General features: G+C 40.0%; 1 protein-coding gene across 1 annotated transcript; it reads right to left on the bottom strand.

Annotated features, from left to right (window-relative positions):
• Positions 1–105: 105 nt before the first annotated feature.
• Positions 106–21,855, bottom strand: camk1db (calcium/calmodulin-dependent protein kinase 1Db). The gene is made up of 11 exons (XM_031282592.2): positions 20,895–21,855; positions 10,924–11,055; positions 9,789–9,863; positions 7,073–7,211; positions 6,569–6,695; positions 6,259–6,334; positions 4,433–4,545; positions 3,868–3,946; positions 3,036–3,123; positions 2,755–2,917; positions 106–1,469 (listed from the first exon to the last, which is right to left on the bottom strand). Exons 1-11 carry the CDS (start codon positions 20,987–20,989, stop codon positions 1,318–1,320), a joined length of 1,239 nt encoding a protein of 412 aa, XP_031138452.1. The 5' UTR covers positions 20,990–21,855; the 3' UTR covers positions 106–1,317.
• Positions 21,856–22,216: the final 361 nt, after the last annotated feature.

Genomic DNA, 22,216 nt, shown 5'->3' with positions numbered 1-22,216 from the left:
TTCATGAAAGGAAGCAGAGCATGATAGTATGACTACTGAACTGTAAAGTACTGATTTAACGATTCTGCAATGGGAGCAATCGTTATCTAGATACGTTTGCATTCATTTGTCATTTTACATTTTTACTGCAGACACGACTGTGCACTTCACTGATAAACATTTTCTTTAAATCCAAATATAATTCAAGGTTTTTAAAGGGAAAACAACCCATTCAGTACAAGTTACATTACACTCATACTGTCAATAATGATGGATTTAAAGAAATAAACCATCGATCGAACTCTCCCAATGGTACGTTAGAATAATATGCAGGAGGTTTACCTTTTCAACTATCATCATCATCAACATCCTCATTAGCAGTGAGAGTGGTTTGGTTGGCTTCATGTTGGAGCACATCCCTGAGAACTGGTCACACAGCAACAACACGTGGTTGCCCTCCTGTGGCCAAGGAGGACTTCACAGTCACGTCAAAAAATTAATTCAAATAAAATAGCAATTACAAAGTAACAACTATTAGATACTGTATTTTTATCATCCAATTCAATAGCTCTCCAGTCCAGTCTTATAACACACTTACACATTTCTTCCAAAATAATATATTGTAAGAAAATAAATAATCCAATACCTAAGTGCAACGCACCAGCCCTGTCAGCGATCACAGCCGTGATTGAAACACACCGCCCTGCTCGTATTTCCTGTCCGCACACTTTAAAAGCAAAGAGAGAGCGATAACACATATGTCACACTGTTGGGAGCCATTGTAGCAAATACCACAGCAAATTAAGAAGAGCTGTCAAAACAACAAGAAGAAGTTCAGAGTGCAGAAGATGTCACAATTATTTACCACAGCTTGAAGCTTATATTTCACTTGCATAACATGACTCCACTCAACATTTCCAGGCAAGATATTTACAAAAGGCATACAGTGGAGCGTCCTTTTCTCAAGACGCTCACAGTCAAAACTGATAGCAGCTTCAATAAAGAGTTCCCTTTAGTGTGGCACTTCCCAGCTGCTTGTTTATCTGCCAGACAACCATGATCCAGGCTGAACATGGCTTCCACAATAACTTCTGGTGAGCATCTTCCCCTCTGTACTTCCAGGTCTGTATGACAGTGGGAAGGGAAGCAACGGGGGTGCTGTACTGAGCCATGGTAAATGGAGCTGAGCCGAAGCTCCTCAAATTCCTCCCGTGGTTGGCAGAAACAGATGGAAGGTTGCAGGATGGGCGAACTGGGCGACGATGTTGAGGCCTGGGATGGTTGTATCCCGTCTCAAAGCTCTGTGGTCTCCCAGCTCACCTCCCGCGGAACCTGGCGTCATTTAGTCCCAGTGTGGATGACTGTAACAGTGGAGGGTCGTGGCCGCGGTGGCTCGGCCACCACAGATGGTTCCTCTCGTACAGGAGAAGAGGCATCAGAGTCCTGATTGTGCACTTTAACAGCAGAGGGCAAAGGTTCTATTGGAGGACCTATGGGAGAAAATATAGTAAAAGGATAAGTCTGGAAATGTTCTGTGTTTTGATTATTGTCAAAAAATCCCATGAAAAGACCAAAACCACTGTGTGTGTGTGTGTGTGTGTGTGTGTGTGTGTGTGTGTGTGTGTGTGTGTGTGTGTGTGTGTGTGTGTGTGTGTGTGTGTGTGTGTTATGGCACCAGTATGCTTCTTTAGAAGGGCTTGTTGGATAATCAAATAGCTTTGGAAACACGCTCTCCCCCAACGCCGTTCTGAAGTTAGATTAGGGGGCTCCGTGTTCGATCATTTCTGTAACTATCTGACATTTTTTCTCGAGAGAAAAACGTGCAAACGTTTGAAAACGTGCACCGTTATCCCCAATATTTTAACAATATAATGTCTTCTCCCTCTCTACGATGGCTGGCTTTTAATTCTGCCTTCAAGTGCAGCTGTTTGAAAAAAATATACAAACCCTTTTGATTTCTACTAGATCAGACAGCATGTCGTTCAAACTGGTTCTGATTAGGTATATCCCAATGCCAAGGCCATCTGTTAATACTTTACTGAAAATAGTTTTTAATAGTTTCCTGAAACAAGCCAGCACTGTGGTTATATACAAATGTTACTCAAACTGGAGTAATTGCAATTTTCAAGCATTGGATTAAAACACATTTGGTGCTCTGGTGAGTATTTACAGCAGCAGCTGATTGACTCACAACAAACTACAGTGATGTCCATCGTAATGAAGTCACCAAGTGCAACAGTGTGACTCATTGATGTGTTTCTATGTCTATGACACAGAGGTTTTGGCTATGCAGACAATACTGTAGGATCAATGAGATTTATTGACAATAAGAAAAACAGAATATCACCAGACTCTTTGTTTAGGTTTTCTTTCTTTCATTCTTGACCTTGGAGTAGTGGTAAAAATAATACTGAGCCATTTCCATTACAACTGAACAAACTCTGGCGGCTATTGGCGGCTAGAAAAAAGTAAGTAGGTCAACCATATGCTGTTGTCAATCACAAGTGTTTGATAAATGACTGAAATGATTGATAAAGTAAGTAAACAAAAATCTTCTCTTCATATGTATAAATCTCATGTAAAATTAAGAAACGTGATCACGTGGCTCGTGTCAAATCAGTTTAGTCTGTTTAATTGAAAATTACACCTTAAGAGCTTTTTTTAGTTTACAATCATCTCGGTGAAGAAGGCAGCAGAGTTGACAGAGCTGGGCTGAGTGCGGCATTAAAACTTGGACATGTTTATGTCTACAGAGACATCTGAAGTGTCACTCACAGTCCTCCAGGGAGAGCGGGGCACAGTCCACAGACTGGCTCTTGGCTGGAGCACGACTCTGAGGGTTGGAAATGGAGTTGGCGTTGTGAATGCTGCTGCCAAAGCTGGTGCCCAGCTGCAGGCGCCTCATGTGGCGGATCACAGCCGTCGCATTAAAAGCTTGCTGTAAAGAGAGGGTGTGAACAGACAAATGTACAGACGAACCACTGTATGTTTTTGCAATTCAAAAAGATAGAGAATATTGTGTTTTTAGTCCTATCTGATAAGTCTTGTGTGCTCACCCTCCATTTGCTTTTGGCAAAGTTTTTCCGCATCTGTCGACTGACTGATTCATGTATGTTCTTGCAGAGAGCAGTGTCTCCAGCAATCCTGAAAATTAAAGTCAAGTCATTTTAGAGCATGTAAATAACAATTTACACATACAAACACAGCATTACCCAAATGGTTTATATTTGTATCTGTAAAACCTCTGGGAATCGTCCTCATGCTGTTTTCGTATTTGCTTGGATCATTTATTTTCATTCTGCTAAAACATCTTTGATTGATGGCCCGATGTTTTTGCAGGAGCTCACACACTACATCACTTTCTGTCACATTTGTCTTAATATCTCTGTATGAAACTTTGTCAATGAAAGTCATTTCTCTCTTTTATGACCTGTTGCTGGTGTCACAAACCACATATTTGTATCAGAGGGACCACCTGCCCAGGACCCAAAAGGCCTATTTATGGCTAACAGACCTATTCATATTGGCCACCTCAGCCAGAGACAGCAGCCCACCCCCGCTCGCTCTCGTAAGCTCCGGCTCAGGCCTGGGAAGACATCCTAATTATTCATTAAAGCTTCCACATTCTTCAAGGATCCTTCAGGATGCCAGCCACTAATTGGCAACCATTTATTCAGCAGATTTCTCTCTTAGGGCTGGCGGTGCCGAGCAGAGGTGGGTTCGTGGCTCGGAGCCATGGCGACAGATGACAGTGGGAGGACATGCTCTCCATGACAAATGCGTAAGCCTGGCAATCTGCGTCATACTGTTGTTTAATCGCACCAAGAAGTGTGTGGTTCTCCGTGATTGTCTGGTTGGGGTGCAGTGTGGCGGTGGTTAATTTCTCACCAAGGGTGCTGAAGAGCCTGGTCACATATGAATCTCTTTTCTGGGTCCTTTTCCATTAGGCAGCTGATGAAGTCTTTGGCTGCAGAGGGAAATGAAAAGGTCAACAACATGTCCAGCTGAAAATATGTTATATACTCTGGAACAGCAAAGGGTCCTGCAACAATTTTACTAAAACAGGTCCTGCAAAGAACCATGTAATTTAGTAGTAATTATAGAGAAAATAGAGATGATGTTCTGAGACAGCACAGATACTAAAGCCCAGTTTATTACTTCAGTTTTTAAGGAGGAACCAGAAAGTATTTCAGTAGTTGTGTAGAGTTTATAAGATGTAGCTGATTACCAGAAGAATTTTCTTTAAATAATTTTAAACCCAAGAAAATACTAATGTAATGTATATTTGTTGAACTGTATGCATGCCCATAAAAGACATTTTTCATTTCAGCATGTTGACTACAAGACTCTATGACATGTCGTCTTGCCTCTTATATTCTAAAAACACAGTGTATGCACACACACAGACAAACACACACACACACACACACACACACACATCATCATAGCTCACCGGAGTCTGATATGTCATCCCAATATGGTGCGTCAAACTCATAGTCTGCCTTGAGAATCTGCTCAAAGAGCTTTGAATCATTCTCATCATAGAAAGGAGGGTAACCACACAGCCTGGGAAGATGAAGATGGATGATTACACAACAACAGCCTGTGTGAATGCCGTCATCCAGCTGATGTTAGAAACTTTAACCCAAATCTAAAGAGGATTTGCTGTGGCCTAATCTCATTCACTGGCAGTTTGATTTTTCATATAGCATGCAAAGGGGGGGAAGTTCAGAGGGATTATAGAGATACATGAATACTAAGACAAACACAACCCATTTACATATGATATTGGAAAAACATGACATGCAAACTGCAAATCTACAACATCAATTCATGTTGTATATTGAAATTGTGACCTTCACTATGGAACAGTCTAAATTATTCCATAAAAAAACACCAGCTCATTTGTGAGGGCTTCAGAAACTCTTCCACTTAATTACCTTAAAATTCCTCATACCTAACGAATGTATAACGACTCCAGGGATTTTCTCTTTGCTAACGAGCAACACCACTTTCTTAATTTGGCAGCGTCATGTAACACTTTCCACTTAAAGCTTTACAGACTCTGTAAAATAGGAACAGTAGCTGTGGGAATCACTCAGACTATGATCAAATGGTGTATATTAATATCTGGATTTATTTCAGGTTTGATGGTTTGAGACTGCTTTTATGTTGTTTTTAAGAGGAATTGTCTCAGGATGAAATTGTAATTATTTTCCCTTAACATTTAATCTAGTTCATCATCAGTTCAAATTTAAATTTGTCCAATACTTTGATTTATTTCCAAATACCTGCAAAACCAATGGCATTCCCATCAACCTCAGCTGTACTTCGTGTTTAGTGCTAATTAGCCAATGTTAGCATGCTAACCCAATAAATTAAATATGTGTTCCAAATGCTTACTACATACTAATTCTATACATTATATAGGCTACTACATACTAATCATCATAGTATACTGTGTACAGTTAAGATTCAAAAATATCAGACACTTATTTGATACAGGAAATTATACAAAATGTGTGATACAGGAAATTATACAATATATGTGATGTCAGTTGTTGAACAAACTGCCAACTGAACTTCACAAGTAGACATGCAAAATGTTTTCCCAAGATTTAATAGGCTACTAGTGTGAATGCACTACACACTAAAAAAACGGCTTAGAATCAGTATGTAGTAGTAGTAGTAGTAGTACTATGAATTTCGGACACGGCGTAGTCTACCTGCTAAACATGTTAGCATTGTCATTGTGAGCATGCTAACATGCTAACGTTAGGCAACAGGAAGGAGGGCTGCGGTCTTAGTCACTATGTCTATTGTGCTTGGATATTTCTAGAGATTTTAAAATGCTATTCATGTTTTTTATAATTGTTATTATTGACTGGTGCTGAGAGAGTGCCAAGACACATTGTATTTCATTGCTGTGGTACTTCGTACTAATATGCATATGACAATAAACTTGAAGTGAACTTTTGCCAAAGTACAGCCTCACAGAGCTAGCATGGCTGTAGACTCGTTTATTTTTCAATTCTAGTCTTGTTATCACTTTTATGAGGTTTATCTGTAACTCTAACTTTGCTCCCTTTGTTGATCATACTCTTGACAAAGAGGTTTTTAATCTCAGTGAGGTTTTGCTGGTGGTTTCTGGGCTTCCTGTTTAGATAAAAGTTTAAAAAAGAAAAATGTAAAAAAAAATACATAAGAATCAAGCTATCAAACATGCACAAAATAAGCTTCAGTTAAAAACCATATTCAGATTTAAAAGTGAGCACTTACAGAATATAAGCGATGACCCCAATAGACCAGCAGTCCACAGCTTTACTGTAGGGCTTCTGAGCTAAAACCTCAGGAGCTGGAACAATTAAATTATTTTTTAAACGTGGTCAGAAAAAACTAGTGAAACAATGCAAACAGTTTTCAACCATGACACAGAGGCTGAAGAAGAATGTAAATGTTTGTTGGTTTGCCTGTAGCAGATGGCTAAGGCTGACCTGTGGCTACTGGCAGATTAGATTAAATCATGTTTAGCCAACTACTGCATCTAATTAGCTCGGGGGAGTTTCCAGAGCTCAGAGGGCGTCCTCACCCACGTATCCTGGAGTCCCACAGGCGGTGGCCATCACGTCACCTGTTCCCTCCATCTTTGACAAGCCAAAGTCACTGATCATGATCTTTGATTCATCATGGGGACTGAAGTACAGCAGGTTCTCAGGCTGGAAATAAAGGAAAAGAGGTAAAAAAGTGTGCGTGTGTGTGTGTGTGTGTGTGTGTGTGTGTGTGTGTGTGTGTGTGTGTGTGTGGATTCATTTCAATCATCCAGGCGGTAAAATATCAGACAAAACATGAAAATAAATCCCCTGGATTTGTCAGTCAAGAGTTGGGGGAGGTTTACGGCTCATCCAAGAGGCTTCATCAGTTTTACCAAGAAGGAAAATCCCCAACATTTAACCTCTGTGGGTGATCCTCATGAAGCGCTCACATAATATCACTCACGCAGGTTAAATAGCAGGGATATCCCCTCTTTGTAAATGTGAAGAGTTCTCCTCGATGAGTGAAAAAACATTTTTAACGCTTGTATTGGATTTTGTACCTTTAGGTCTCTGTGCACTATGCCCATAGAGTGCAGATAGTTGACTGCATCCAAAACCTGTCGAATGAGCCGACTGGCATCCATCTCTGTGTAGAAACCTTTCTCTACGATGCGGTCAAACAGCTCACCTCCAGACACCCTGTCAGCACACAAGACAGGTTTATCTAATGACACTTTACTTTTAAGTGGTATATTCATCGAATATTAGTAGATTACCTAATTACAAAGATTAATTTCATGTGGACACTAATATTTGCCATAGCTGCCAGCCAAGTTAACCTACATGGGAATACTACATCTGCAGTAAAAAATAACATGGGGAACCACATAAGGATCTATTTTTTAGTCCACTTTATAAACACAATGTTTTCTTACTTCTGTAGCAATATGTACCTGCACCAAAATTATCTGATCCCCCAAACTCTAAAACAGCCTCCTTAAAAATGTTTTTACACCTGCATTTCTCTAGTAAATGGTTTACTGATCAAAACACTTCCACAAATAATTCCAGTTATTTATTGTTTAGGGACCCAACAATGACACTGGTACACAACAGTACATGGGATGGACAAAACAATAGAAATGTCTTATTCAGTTCAGTGCAAAAATTGATCAAATGATTACATTTAATTGTCATTTTGCAGCTGTAGTTTACAGTGTTGTAAAATTAGCCAGTGCTGTTGCCACTCACCTCCTGTTGTTGCTTTACAAAATCATAATTCAACCCATCCTGCTGTCCTGTTCCCTGTGCGTCTTCACCATGTTAACCATTCCCAAGAAAAACAAACTTACCAGCATTAGACGCACTGCCTCCTAAATCATCTGCCTTCCCACACCCAGTCTATCAGATATAAACCTCAGAGTCAGCACACAGCTAGCACTCACAATATCAAATGACAAGGATCACCCCCCAAACCAACACTTCACATTACTCCCAACTGGCCTGATATTCAGAACACTTAAAAGAGCTTGCTTTAGCAGGAGTTTTGTTCCTTCTGCAATAGCAACCCTGAACAATCTTCCTCGCTGACTCTGTTGTGGTTAATTGAATTAATGTACAGTCATGTGAAAAAATTAGGACACCCATGCTAAAATCATCTTTTGGAAATTGATCTGAATGCCTTAATTAAAAAAATGAGGAAAACTCCAATCCTTAAGGACACCAATTTTCTTTGTGAATGAATAATGTATCGTACATAAATAAATGTTCTTCCTTAAAATACAGGGGGCATAAGTCAGTACACCCCTATGTTAAATTCCCATAGAGGCAGGCAGACTTTTATTTTTAAAGGCCAGTTATTTCATGGATCCAGGCTACTATGCATCCTGATAAAGTTCCCTTGGCCTTTGGAATTAAAATAGCCCTACATCATCACATACCCTTCACCATACCTAGAGATTGGCATGGGGTACTTTCCATAAAATCATATCTCAATGCAAGTATATATATATATATATATATATATATATATATATTTTTTTTTTTTTTTTTTTTTTTACAAATTAATTTGTGTTATGTCATCAAGACTTTTGAGACTTGACCCTTCGTCACATTATTTAACTTTGAAGTGTTTGCAACTGATTGATTGCAACCAGCAATTCATCTCAACAACTTTAAAGTGCAATGACAAAGGGCAAAAAGAGTAAGTAAGTGACTCATATTAAGTTGAGCATCAATTCTGAAAATGTGCCTGCTTTCAAGGATGAAAGCCGTTTTATAAGTGAGACTTCAAGGCAGAGGTATAACGAGGGCAGATAACCGCTGCTTAAATTGTTGGTGCATTAGTCACAAAGACTGTGAAATGATGTGGTGACGGGAAAGGTCTCTGAAATCATGACGACATATGCCACACAGGAAAACAGCAAAGAGGTTTTCAGACACATACACTGACTGAAATACATTTAACAAGATATTTGCAACATAAACAACACTTTGGACCACATCCTCAAATGACCATTAAATGGAATCAACAGCTGCAACAGCCTCAACGCAAGCTCAAGCTTTAAGAGCATAAAGTAAATATGCTTATTCCCTTGTTGCCAAGAATTTGACGAGAAGATCGATACCTCTCTCATGTCTGTAAGGTGAATATGAAGCTGGACCAGGAGAAAGTTAGCTTAGTTAAGCTTAGCACAGCTAACAGCTGGCTAATTATCAGTTATAATTGTCTATATTGGTGTTACTTTCTATTATTTTTATATATATTTTAACGGTATATTCATTTTTCTATTATTATATGTTAACAAAAAATATTTGTTTATCTATTCCTTGTGTCGATTTAAGCACGTGTAATTTCTGGCTACCTTACAAATCTTTTGTACCATGCAGCGGATGAGTATTTTTGCATCCAGATAGGTAGAAGAGTCTGTGAGGATCCCAGAAACACCTTCAGAACAGCAAAATGTGATTTTAAATGACCTTCTGGGTTTTTCAAAGATCACCGGGTATTTATGTTTTGAAAAACAGAGCTTAACAGGCAGATATGAGAGTGGCATCAATCTTCTTATCTAATCCTCAGAAAAGCATATTTTGTAATCTCTCGTTCACCTTTAAAATAATCACTGCATTCACTCAGACATTCATCTGAGGGTAAAAATGCTGCAAGGACATTACAGAAGCTTATTCAAGCAAAAAAGACACATTATCAAAATCACCGGCCGAATGAGAGACAAAGAGCTGACCTAAATAAACAATGTGGTGGGTTGATGTACTTACAGCTGCATTATGAGGTACAGGTGGTTTGAGCTCTCGTAGATGTCCTCCAGAGCCACGATATTCTCATGCTTTATCCTGCAGAGGGAGGACAGAAAATTCACTTTGCTTGCCGTCAGCCTCTGTTCCTTTCAGCACAGGCCACGAATGAGGTGCAATTAGCCTTTTCTTTTTTTAAATGATGCCCTGCCAACTAAAAATGAAGAGTTTTTTTGCTTTATCTTTTTTGCCTCGTCTGTGTGTGCTTGTGCACATGTGTATGTTCATGCTTGTATCCTTCACACAAGGGAGAAACATTTTGTGTGTGATTGGAGAGCGAGGGAGAAGGGGTGATTCTTAGAGGATGCAAATCAATTCGAGTCATGAAGCGGCAACCCCCGTCAGCAGGAGCACCTAAAGAAGATGCTGGGAGCCTGTGTCCAAGCAACCACACAACAAGGTTTTAGTTTATAAAAAAAAAAACTCTGCCAGGAGATATGCAGCTGACAAAACATGTTCACAAGGGCAGGTGGCTGAAAAGGAAAAGGTGGGGGTGGAAGAGGAGGAGGCGGGAAGAGTCTCAAAGGACTAAACAACCTTCACAACTTTCTTTCAGAACAAACTCCAGAACGAAAATGAGGTTGCAGTTTGAGGGCTGTTGAGTAAACTGAGTAACTGAGTAACTGAGTAAAGAGTATGCAGAAAGGGAGGAAAAATGGATGAGAAATCAAGACAGCAAGAAAAAAAGGGGAGAAAGTCAGGGATAGCAACTGTAACCAGGCAACTACACCCAACAACTGTCGCGCTCACTTCAAGAGTGACTGATAACTGAGCTACTCAGGGGAATTACCCGTCAGGCCCTGGGGGAGGATGGAGTGTCACCTGGTGTCTGAGCAATCCTATCATAACCTGTGTATGTGTGCGAGTGTGTGTGAGTACACTGTGAAGACCCAAAATGGTGGATAGATGTGATTCGACAAGGAAGTCACTTAAGCCTGACAATGGCTGTTAAATAAACTGAGCGGCACCAGCATCTTAACTCTGAGTCATTACTCAGAGAGGAGAGACACACTAGCGCTTCCCCGAGGATGCCACGAGGTGGTGACCCTGGTGTTCTTCTTGTGCAAACTCCCCCGCAGCTCAGTTATGCGGTACATACTTCCTAAGCACAGCGATTTCATTTTCGATGCTCGTCTCCTTTCCCTTCAGCGCTTTTTTCGGGATGCACTTGATTGCAACCATCTTTCCTGTGGCCTTCTCCCGAGCCATCACCACTTCAGAAAACGCACCGCTGCAAGAGAGAAAGAGAAACATGTTAGTCCTGCTTTATAGGCGCTCAGTCAATATTGACACAGAAAACCTATCGTCAGTAAGTAGATAGAGGGTTCTCAGAGGCAGACAGGCCAGAGTACACAAAGAGCATATTGTGAATATTTACTGAGAACTGGCTCAAGTCCCTGACTATGGCCAACAGCCATCTGTGTTAGCTTACGCTTGGTGCTTGTGTGCAGCCAAAAGCACGGCAAACACTTTTAAAACCTCTAAAAAAACACCCATTTAGGACGGCACATAGCATGTCTTCCTCAGACCATCTGTCTACATACATGAGAGCCTTTAAAGTGCCCATATTATGAAAAAAATCATTTTCTGGAATTTGGGGTGTTATGTTGTGTCTCTGGTGCTTCCACACACATACAAACTTTGAAAAAAATCCACCCATGCTGTTTAGAGTGAGATACGGTTTCTGAATGTGTCCTGCCTTCAGTCTCTGGGTGAGCTGGTCAAAATCTGCACGGCTTGTGACGTCACAAGCCGAAACGAGCAGGCTAACCGCAACCATTAGCTCGTAGCATGCTAACGCTAATGCTAACGCTAGCATGCTACCTCGTTCTCAATAGCAAAGCACTGCTACAACACACACAAGTTCACCTGCCTTGTAACTGACTGAAGTTGTAGAAACAGCCTCTCTTTTACTGTCTATGGAGCTAGCTAGCTGACATGATCTACATCTGAGCTACTGCGCATGTGCAGTGCAATCAAAGATAGTACAGAAGAAGAAGAAGAAAAGAGGTCTCACTCTGTAGCTAAAACAGAGACCAGCTGAAAAGAGGATCTGCAGCAGTGAGAGAGAGCACTGCAGTACAACAAAAATATGATGTTTTTTGAAAATTAAACCATGTAAACCTATTCTGGTACAACCTTAAAATACAATTATGAACCTGAAAATGAGCATAATATGGCTGCTTTAAAATCACATACAGAATTAAGGGAATATTTGCTTAAGTAATCTGTATCTGTTGCTATGATACAAAATTCAGTCCACCTTAATAAATCTCACTGAGCAGGTAGCGTGATTGCTCCCCCCCTCCTTTCATCACACACCTTCACAGGCACCATTTCCTTCATGCGCCCTCAGATGGATTTAATATGAAGATGTTAACAAAGGATTTTTTGATTTTGGAACACTTTGGATCTTATTTACTGGACCAGAACAACTAATATGATCTAAAAAGACTAAACAATCCTCAATTCGCTGATTAACTCATGGCCCTGACGAAGGCTTGTTTGCTGCAACGCATAAAGCATAAGGAATACAATATTAAACTGAACCTGAGGCCAAAGTACTGAGATTTTCTGTGTTTTTTGGAGTGCTTATGTTCTACTCCAATTCATTAATTATTTATCAACTCTTTGGCTTTTTATCAGAGCTGCACGCTGTTTTATGGCCGTTCATAGATTTGCTCCTATTTTTGGCTCTTCAGGGTAATATGGGTTGGATTCCTGAATCCATAAGGCAAAAATGTGAAATGATAAGACTTTGGAATCATTTGCTTAATATGTCAGAATACAGGGTCAATGTTTTTTCTTTGGAGTAAATCACACAACTCGCCATAGGCTAAAGAGCCTTGTGCTGTTTTTGAGGAACCTGAATTATATGTATAGTAATAATAAATAAAACAGGTTGTGTAAATTATGCGAATTAGGAGAAGTTGAGAATCAATCACATTTTCTTTACTATTGTCATTATGATGAGTTAAGAATATGTATATTTAATAACATGTCTGTAATTTGAATGCTTATAAGTTGGCTACCTTTGTTTCTGAAGCTCGGAAAAAATCATTTATCTGTGATGTTGCCAAGTGTATAATGTAACAAAAGAGCAATCAACTTCTAATCCATCATTATCTCTTTAGTACCGGTAATCTCTTGCCAAAATGAAAAAAGGACAAGCCTAGAAAATATGAAAATGGGAGCGATCTGCCTGCTGCATTTGTTTTCTCCCTTTTTAACAAAAAGGTTTAATTGCAGAAATTAGTCTCTCGTTGGATACTCATCAGTTACGCAAAAGTGACTTAAAGAAATACACCTTAAGTGATCCACCGCCTTACAAAAAGCAAGACGGCCAACATCAGAAGGTCCATTATGTTCTCAAAGTGTAATCAATCCATCCCAACGGGCTCTAAACTCTGTGCCACTAGCTGCACTAAATCCCACGAGGCCATCAAATCCATGCTAATCCCTCAATCCACCATCATACTGGGGTCAGTCAGAGCCACAACACATAAACAACTATGCACAAACACACTACCTGGACACGGAGCCCAGCCCCAGGTGTGATGAGGTGGAAACTTTCTTTTACGGTCTATGGGTGGAACACACTCAAACAAACAGAACTGAGAGGGCTTGAAGCGTACGCCCTTCTGACTTTGACCTCATTCCGACACATGTTGTGGGACAATATGTAAATTCAAGGGCTTGTGTAAATTGACGCACTACTTCCAGGCCCATTACAGCACTATCTTCCCACTGCAGCTGTTGCCGTGAGGACAATGAACATAATTTCTATTCAGCGCGTGCGACCGAATTCTCCAGCTGTGTGGACATTAGGAGAAGTAAAAAATTCCTCCAACAGCACGCTGAGCCTGTCAAACAACTCTATTGCATGGTTTTTTTCTTCTGTTTTTCAGAGCACGCTTTCTGCAACAGGAGATACATCATGATGGAAACCACAGGAAACCTGTGAACTCACTGAGAGGGTGGTTAGAGAGTGTAGCACCATTTCTGTCCCCCTGCTCACCACATTGACATCATCACTTCCTGCGAATGACAGAATCCTGTGACTTCTCTCTTGCTCTGTCAATGCATGAAGCATGACAAACTGCTGCAAGCATTCAAGCTATCAATTGCTAATTCACAGGAAACAAAAGTTGCAATGTCTGCTAGAGACATGATGACACACACCCACACACACCCACACCCACACACACACACCTGACTAATGTGAAATGTGAGGTGCTCTGTGTGAAACCTGCATCTGATGCAAAGTGAAGCCGTGTATCAAACAATCATCCAGACAACTTTTTCAGACCGCGACCTCAGCTGGTTGTCCTTTGGCGATTATGTAAATGAGGGGTCGCAGTTGAGAAGAGAGGAGAAGTGTTTTAGATGGAAGGGGTGGTGGTCCCGGCGACTGAGGCTGGCTTATTGACATTCCCTGTATTGTGGTGTTGCTGAGTAATCGCACCAAATCATCTTGTGTAAGATGCATTACAGCGGCCCGTTACGCAACATATGGGATGGAAAAGCCAGACTTGATAATCCAGGTAGAGCGATCACCGCTGTGACCTACTGTGTTCAAAGTCACCCGCTAACGGTGCAACGACAGCTTTAAACCAAAAACATGACAGATGATATAATCTATGCTTTTAAAAACTGCAGGTAAAAATTACAGTTTTAAAGTAATTATAATACGGGGAGAGCAAACAGAAAACAGATACTGGGTATTTGGGACTATCACTAGTTCTCCTAATCATGAGTATGAAAAATAATCTGTCATCAGAATCATTGTACAGAAAACATAATTGTACATGTTTTAGCTAAGATCTCTCAAATTTGGTAATAAAAGTTATGCTGGCAGCAGACAGTTACACAAAACATTTATTTTTAACAGACTTCACACCACCATCTGATCAGCTGTGATATGCTACTCTGTCTACTCAGTTTTGTAAACTGTAGTGTCAGCTGGACAAACTATGTGAAAATGACACAGTTTCTAATTAACAGGCACTACTTTATGCAATATGCACTTTATTATTCTCATCATCATCATCATCATCTGGAATACTGGCCTCTCTCCTCGAGGATCAGTTTTCTATGTTTGCTGTAAAGAATCTTTAGAAGGCCACATCCCTTAAATACGTTAAAGTAGTGACACAACAATACTCCATTATAGCCTGACTGATACTGGATTTTTTTAAGGCCAATACAAAAGTAAAAAAAATAACGACATATAATCGGCTGATATTGTTTTTTGTCAATAAATAAGCTTTAATTTTGGTTATTAAAGATCTATTTTATAGTTGAAAAATAAAGTTGATCTATAAATCTATCTTATTTCTAATATAAATCATTTTAATGTAATTCTAGATCCATTTATTACAAGTAAAGTTCCTGCATTCAAAACGTTAAGAAAGTTAGAGTATTATGTGCAAAATGTCAAAAAATGTACAGTAAAAAGTATCGAAAAGAAAAAGTACTTGTGCAGGCAGAACGGCCCCTGTCAGTGTAACATTATTAGATATAAATGGAAAATTGTTAATTGGGTCAATGGCAACTAAGCAGCATCTTAAAGCAGTACCTGGTCAAGTTGGAACTCATTTTAACTACTTTACATCCTGTTGGGTAGATTCATCTTAAATGTATCAAATGTGTCATATTTTATGATGATCACATGCTTTCTATGTAAAATCTGCTTAATGGTCAAATATTTATAATTTTTTAACAGGCAGGTCCTTAGAAGGGCTAATGCTATATTGGACTGCCGGGACCATCCTCTCCTGAAGGAGTTTAAGCTTTTGCCCTCAGGACGTCTGAGGCCACCCTTTAGGAGGACTAAGAGATTCCACGTCTGTGGATTTGTAATTGATAAAACAAATAGCACTCTGGCTGCATTCCTTGCACTTCCTTTGCACATTCGCACTGTTGTTCACGTGTACTTGGTATGAGTTCCCATTTCCCTGCTCCAGCTCTATGATTTATTGTGTTGATGTGTCGTTAATGTCTGGTTGCAAAATACATTTCCCCTAGTGGGACAATAAAGATAACCTTGATAATCAATTGACAGAAATAGTTGCCCACTATTTTTCTTTTAACTGATTAAAATATTTTTTCAAGCAAAAATGCCAAACATCTCAAATGTGAGAATATGTTGCTTTTCTTTGTCTTATTTGAGAGTAAACTGGATATTTTTAGGTTTTTAAGTGTTGATGGGACAAAATCAAGTAATTCAAACATGTCACCCTTCGTTTTAAGGAAATTCTTATGGGCATTTTTCACTATTTTCTAATTTCTCAGATTCATCAATAATGAAAATAATCACTAGTAAAGTATCTTTTAACTCTTTCAATGGTAGTGGAGAAAAAAAAGCACAAGTTGCATATAATGGTACTACTCAAGTAAAGTACGAATACCTCAACATTTTACTTGAGTTACTTTCCACCACTGCATAGGAATAATGTCATCAATTCAGCGGTGGTTTTCATCTCTGGTCCTTAACACTGGTTTTCTGTCCTTCCAAGTAATAAACAGCATTGATCTGGTGCTGCGGAGGTACATCAACTCCAATAACACGACTAGAATGAAATCCAAAAGCTCTCACAGTCCCAACGACTAAAGCCGGAAACCATTTCCCAAAAACACACTGGACCTGGGACTACTTTCCAGGAATGACTGTTGATCAAACAGAGAAAGATGGTCAGTTTACAGAGTGATAAGTGATGAGCTAATGCCACTCATAAGCAACTAAAAAGAAAAAAATATCTATCGTTTAAATGGAAATGTTCAGCAGAAATCTGTCTAAAAATACATATCAGCCCATCGGAGAGAAGCTGAATTATTTTAATAAGGGTAATTATTGCTTCCTGTGCTTTTCAGGGCAGTCTGGTACATTTTAACTCCCTGAGTGCAGTGGATAGTATACTATAGCTTTGTAGGTATTCACTGGTGGTGACAGGGACATGAATACAAATGGAAACTCATCTTTGACTCTCCATCATTATGGTCAATGACAAACTATCTCCACCCACAGTGAATGTAGCTGGAGGACAGTGGTGGTGGTGGGAAGTAGGCAGTGTCTTCTTCAGAGGGAGCAACCAAGGACTTCCATCATTCTAGTTGCCTAGCTGCCATTTTCACTGCATCAAGGACCCAACTACTCTCTACGCAAGCTGTGTTTCAGAAAGAGTAGGGCTTTGTTAGAGCCAGGGTTGGTTTAATATCTAACATAGAGCCAGTTTATTTATTAATATCAAACGCAAAAAAGGGTAATTTTCCTCTTTGATGGCAAAAAGAATCATAAACATGCAGCTTTAGGTGATATTAAGTGACATGAATTAGCTAAGCTCTGTGTGGTCTGCAGTGGGAGCTAACAGAGGACAGCTTTGGCACTTTAATCTCAGAAAGTGGGATTCTGGAAAAACATGACAAAGAGAGGATGAAACTGGAAAGCATCATTTTTGGACTGCTTTTCAGCCATGACATTTAAATAAATAAAATGTGAATTCTTCAAGTGATTTTCCTGAGTTAAGTATGATGTAGAAATGAAACTATAATGAATTTTAAAGGCTGATAACAATATAATTTTTTTCTATATGAATATTTATTTATTAAAAATGGATCACATAGTGATAGGGGTCGCTCGTAGTGAAGAACCCCCTCAGCATCTTTCGGCCTATTGTTTAGCTGTCTGGTCCGCATCTATACTGCTTTGGTTCACTCTCACAGCATTATTTTAAGCCACAGCAGGCAGCTGCTTCCGCTGTTGTACACTACCTGCTCAGCACCAAATAGCAGACAAAGTAAACGACTAGCCGGTGAACACGGTGGAGCATTTACCAGTTAAAGAGTCAGATAATTCCCTCAGAAGTTGGTAGAGACCAAAAACAGAGAAAGGAGAGCGAATGTTGGATTTACATTCAACATGTGGACAGAAACCAATCTCTGAATTAATGACTATGTTGTTTGTAAGTGCTGAATGTGTAAATGAGACACTGTTTCTAAATTACCTCAAACATATCTTTGGCATTTCTGCAATTTTTTGTTATTTATTGGCCCGAAATACACAGATAACAATATATTGATGATAAACTAATATTGATGGATATATCAGCCCATTCAATTATCAGTGATACAGACCGTTTTAACCAGATGGAGTATTGGCCATGGTGTGACTCATCCACATTAAAGAGCCTACAGTTTTCTTTGTTAATGTTTCTGTTACACTTTTAAGTTGCGACGGTCGCTGACGCAGATTTGAGAGCCACAGCAATCATCATGTTACCCGACATAAAAATGATGCTAATGAGTGGCACATTCAGTGAAGTACACAGACTTTAAAATTGGGAAAAACTGGTATCGGAGCAGTACTCAGTGTCAGAAGCTACTCTGAGCATCAGAAAGAGAATTGGCGCATCCTTCAAATCAGTCGGATCTAGTATGATGGTAAAAAGTATCTCAATATCCCGACTGTGAGCAGCAACCCCCTTTCTGCTGCACATTTACAGCACTTGCCCACTGGGATCTCTGAAGGTGCTTGTAGTCAGGCTACTTAATTTGTTTCCACAGAGTATCAGCAGCTTAAGGCTCTGAAATTAGCCACAAGGCAAAGTTGCAGTGAGGTGGGAGGACTGGCTTCAGTGGCAAAGATCTTAGTAGCTCATGACAGCTACTGCAAGAAAACTCGGGGATGAAGTGTAACCAAAACTCGACTGACACCGCCGCGGGCTTCCTACTCCCCAAACTCCTATCAATATCTAATCAGTCATAACGTTCACACACAGATGGTCCGGCCTCCAGCTGCTGTTGAAATCAAATCTCTGTGCAGCAGTGATGGGAAATGTATGTATGTATGTAAAAGTAGCAATAGCATCATGTAAAAATACTCTGTTACAAGTAAAAGTCCTGCCTTCAAAATATAAGTAAAAAATACTGAAGTATTAACAGCAAAATGTACAGTATTAATGAAATGTACTGTGTCAATAAAAACATAATTTATTTAGATATCCAGCAGAAGAGCCCATGTCAGTTTTGTATTGTTTGATATATGATTATTATTACTGATTTTATTGATGTAGCTGGTGGGGGTGAGGCCAATTTAAACTACTTTAGACAGTTGGGTATTTTTTATCTATAACAATGCATCATATTTCATAATGTACAAAAACAATGTAGTAAATTACAACATTTGCCTCTCTGAATTGTAGTGTAGTAAAAGTATAAAGTCATATAAATTGGAAATACTCAAGTAAACTTTTACGAATACTTGTGTTAATGTACTTCCACTGCTGGTGAGCGAAGAGCAATGAGGGATGATCCCTCTTGGACACCGATGGGGAGACCTGATGAGGAAGCTACAGTTGAAAGGTGGAGCAGCAGGAGGAGGATAATCTATGTGTCTTCCTCTGGCCAACACTCCTTGTCTATTTCTAATCCTCAAGCAAAGCTGCAGGGATCTCTGCCCCAGGTGGCCTGTTGTGAACCCTGCTGTGCGGTAACAAGGCACTCCCTGATTAAGACACACAGGAACTGGTAAATGGGCCTTCCTAAAGTCAATCAGGACGCTGTACAACATGTATCCTAATGGCCAAACAGTGACAAACTGGCCCGGGAGATGTGCGCTGAGGTAGTGGGAGAGGGATGTGTGTTCCTCCAACCTGGCCATTGTGTGGACAGTAAATCACAATGATTCATTGGTGTTATTCAGAGGTGCTTCACACATAGATGAAAGCCTTGGGGAAATCAGAACAGCCTCTAGGTAGGAATATCTGACTGTTTAGTACAACAGATGAAGTGTCAAGTGTGCTTTATGAATCACCAATCTGTATGAGAATTTTATGATGCTGCTCCTCAGGAAAAAAAAACAGGTCTGGGGTCATGCTAAGCAGCACAAAATGAAAAGATGATAAAGAAAACACAGATTATTAAATTTACACAAGATGAGGTTGCATATATTACAACAGCAAACCACAATGTGTCGGTTTTATCATGTAAGTGACAAAGCTTCACAGCTTAGCTGCAAACACAGTGAGAATAGAAGCCATTTTTTTGTTGTTAAATTTGACACTGGTTTCTGAATCCAAATAAAAAAATAAAAAAAAAACATATTTCCCCAGGGAGACCCCTTCCTGGACATAGCCCTTCCCCGAATCTCCAACAACAATACAAACATCACCTCGTTAAATTCCTCTCAGTCAGAAGACGGCCATGTCTTTAGGGGACAAAGGCTAGCAGGAAAAATGAGAAATATACTGTGTGATAGCACAAGAGACCTTTAGCAGTGTGGGGTCTTCCATTCAGGGGAACACTTCGCTCTCTGTATGCAGCATAACTTATTCAAAGAAGAAAAGACATGAAGTCAAGCAGCACTAACAGCGGACCAAAATAAACTCTGGAATTTGCCTGCTCTGTGGGGGCAACTTCAACCAAAGTGGTCCATAAACATATGAAACCGACCCGTTCTCATAAGAGTGTTTACTGGACAAACTAGTATCTGTCTGTAAACCCAGACATAGTGTTTCTGGCTAAAATATACCCTTCTGTTTTAAGATGAAAGGGATTGAGCACAAGAACATTAAGTCGTCACAGATGGTCCCTTAATTTGGGAGCTGATTTTATCACTTGTGCATGTAAATATGTCCTGCTGTCTTTGTCATAGTATATATTATGTTGTACAAAACGACCCCAAAATAAATGGCTGCCTGTTCTGTAGCTTCAGTGCATGCTTCAGCCCTGGGGGGAGAATAAAAACAAGCTGCAGTAGTTTTTAAATGAACTGTGACATAACGAGGGGCATCACGCGTGTCTGACTTCACGCATTATTATTGTGTCTCGTGAACTGTTATTTCAACTCCTTGAAGAATTAACTGATTTAAAAAGAAAAATGTCTCTTTTTGACGGCTGTAAGTTCAAAAGGTCCTTTCTCTTTGTGTCGAGCAGTTAATTCTACGGATATTCAACAGCTGTCAGTCTGCTTTTCATTTCCGTTAAATCGGTGCAATGTGTCATTGTTGTCTGGCGCTAATTTACACAACTGGATACAAAGTTTCTGTAAGGCTGCGTTATCTTGTTACTCACGTCCCAAGGACTTCCTTGAAGTCAAATATCTTCTTGATATCATCGACATGCTTTTTCCAAGATCCATCGCTGGACTCGCCGTTTTCTTTCGCCATTTCGCACCAGGGGTGGGGAGAGAAGAAGAGACGCTGCTGGAGGATCACCACACTCGTCTCACTCAGACACACAAAAAAGAAAAAGAAAAGTAGTGCACTTCTGTATTTCGCCAAAGGTTTCCTGGCTATTTGTCACACTATGTTGCTTCCTCAGCCCATGGATGCAGCACGGCAAGCCCAAAGATTGGAGGTATGTCCTACCCCGAGAGGTTATTTGACTAATCTGTTTGACGTAGCGGATTCCGAGTCTGAGCTTCCCCACTGTTCAGATCACTGTGACGGGGTAACACAGGCTCTCCCCCTCCTCCCCGGGCGGGATTCAGTCAGTGTCAAAGCGGCGATGCAGTGAGCTGAGGTCGGACTACTTGCAGGAGGATGACACTTCGAAGTCGCATCCGAGCTGCTGTGTGCTAACGAGTCCCACCGACCGCCCTGTGGTTGTTATATCAATAGGAGGAGTGGGAGGTTGCTGCTCCCGCCTGTCTATCTGACAGCGTGCACAATGAACGATTTAAGTGTTCGCATTGCACCAAATCAACGGCCCGGTGGAAACTCTGCTTGACTGATCAGCGCCAGTGTTTCTACTGAGAACACATTTAAACCATGTCTCGTGTTTGTGTCTGGTTGTTGCACATATGGATGCTTTCATTTTAACACGAGTTGGGATTTAAAGGCAGGGGCGTAGCCAGGTGTAATGGGGGCCCATGTACAGCAGGTGACCCTTGGCCCCCTTATACTTTCCTACATGTTTTTGCGTTTTTGAAGCCTTGTAGATGTCCGTATAAAATGTGCATGTATGTCCACTGGGTCTCAAGTCTGGACTGGCTACAGGGAGCACTGGGAGAATTCCCTGATGATTGTCCAGGTTTTGACAAGAAAGACTGTGTGGAATAAAAACACAATATAAATATATATAAATAATAACCTATTTTCATATTACATGAAGTCAAACTTAACAGGCATTTATACAAGCACGAGATTAGAAAAAAAGAAACATGACGTGAAAATATATTTATTTGAAAATACTTCCATTTAAAATCCATCTAATTTGCTTTATTTACATTAGCCCTTTAATGCCTTTATTTTTTTATTGAAAAAGTATTAAGTTTGAACCAGGATTACATAATAATCAAGTACTTCTTAGCTTAAATTTGATTTGTACCATGAAATGTTCAAATACATCTAACTCGAGGTTGGATAAGCATTCAACAGTCAAAATCTAGACAT

This window comes from Sander lucioperca, chromosome 7 (genome assembly GCF_008315115.2).
Source record: "Sander lucioperca isolate FBNREF2018 chromosome 7, SLUC_FBN_1.2, whole genome shotgun sequence".
Classification (NCBI taxonomy): domain Eukaryota; kingdom Metazoa; phylum Chordata; class Actinopteri; order Perciformes; family Percidae; genus Sander; species Sander lucioperca.
The sequence above is the reverse complement of the archived record's forward strand: the minus strand, read 5'-3'. Positions and strand labels throughout refer to the sequence as shown.

Bases quoted from the DNA above. Each gene is read 5' to 3' on its own strand.
- camk1db (XM_031282592.2), bottom strand. From the start codon at position 20,989: ATGGCGAAAGAAAACGGCGAGTCCAGCGATGGATCTTGGAAAAAGCAT. The intron at 6,696-7,072 runs GTACAAAATCCA...CTTTATTTCCAG, and splicing joins TAGTGCACAGAGACCTAAAG to CCTGAGAACCTGCTGTACTT. The intron at 2,918-3,035 runs GTGAGCACACAA...CTCTCTTTACAG, and splicing joins TTGCCAAAAGCAAATGGAGG to CAAGCTTTTAATGCGACGGC.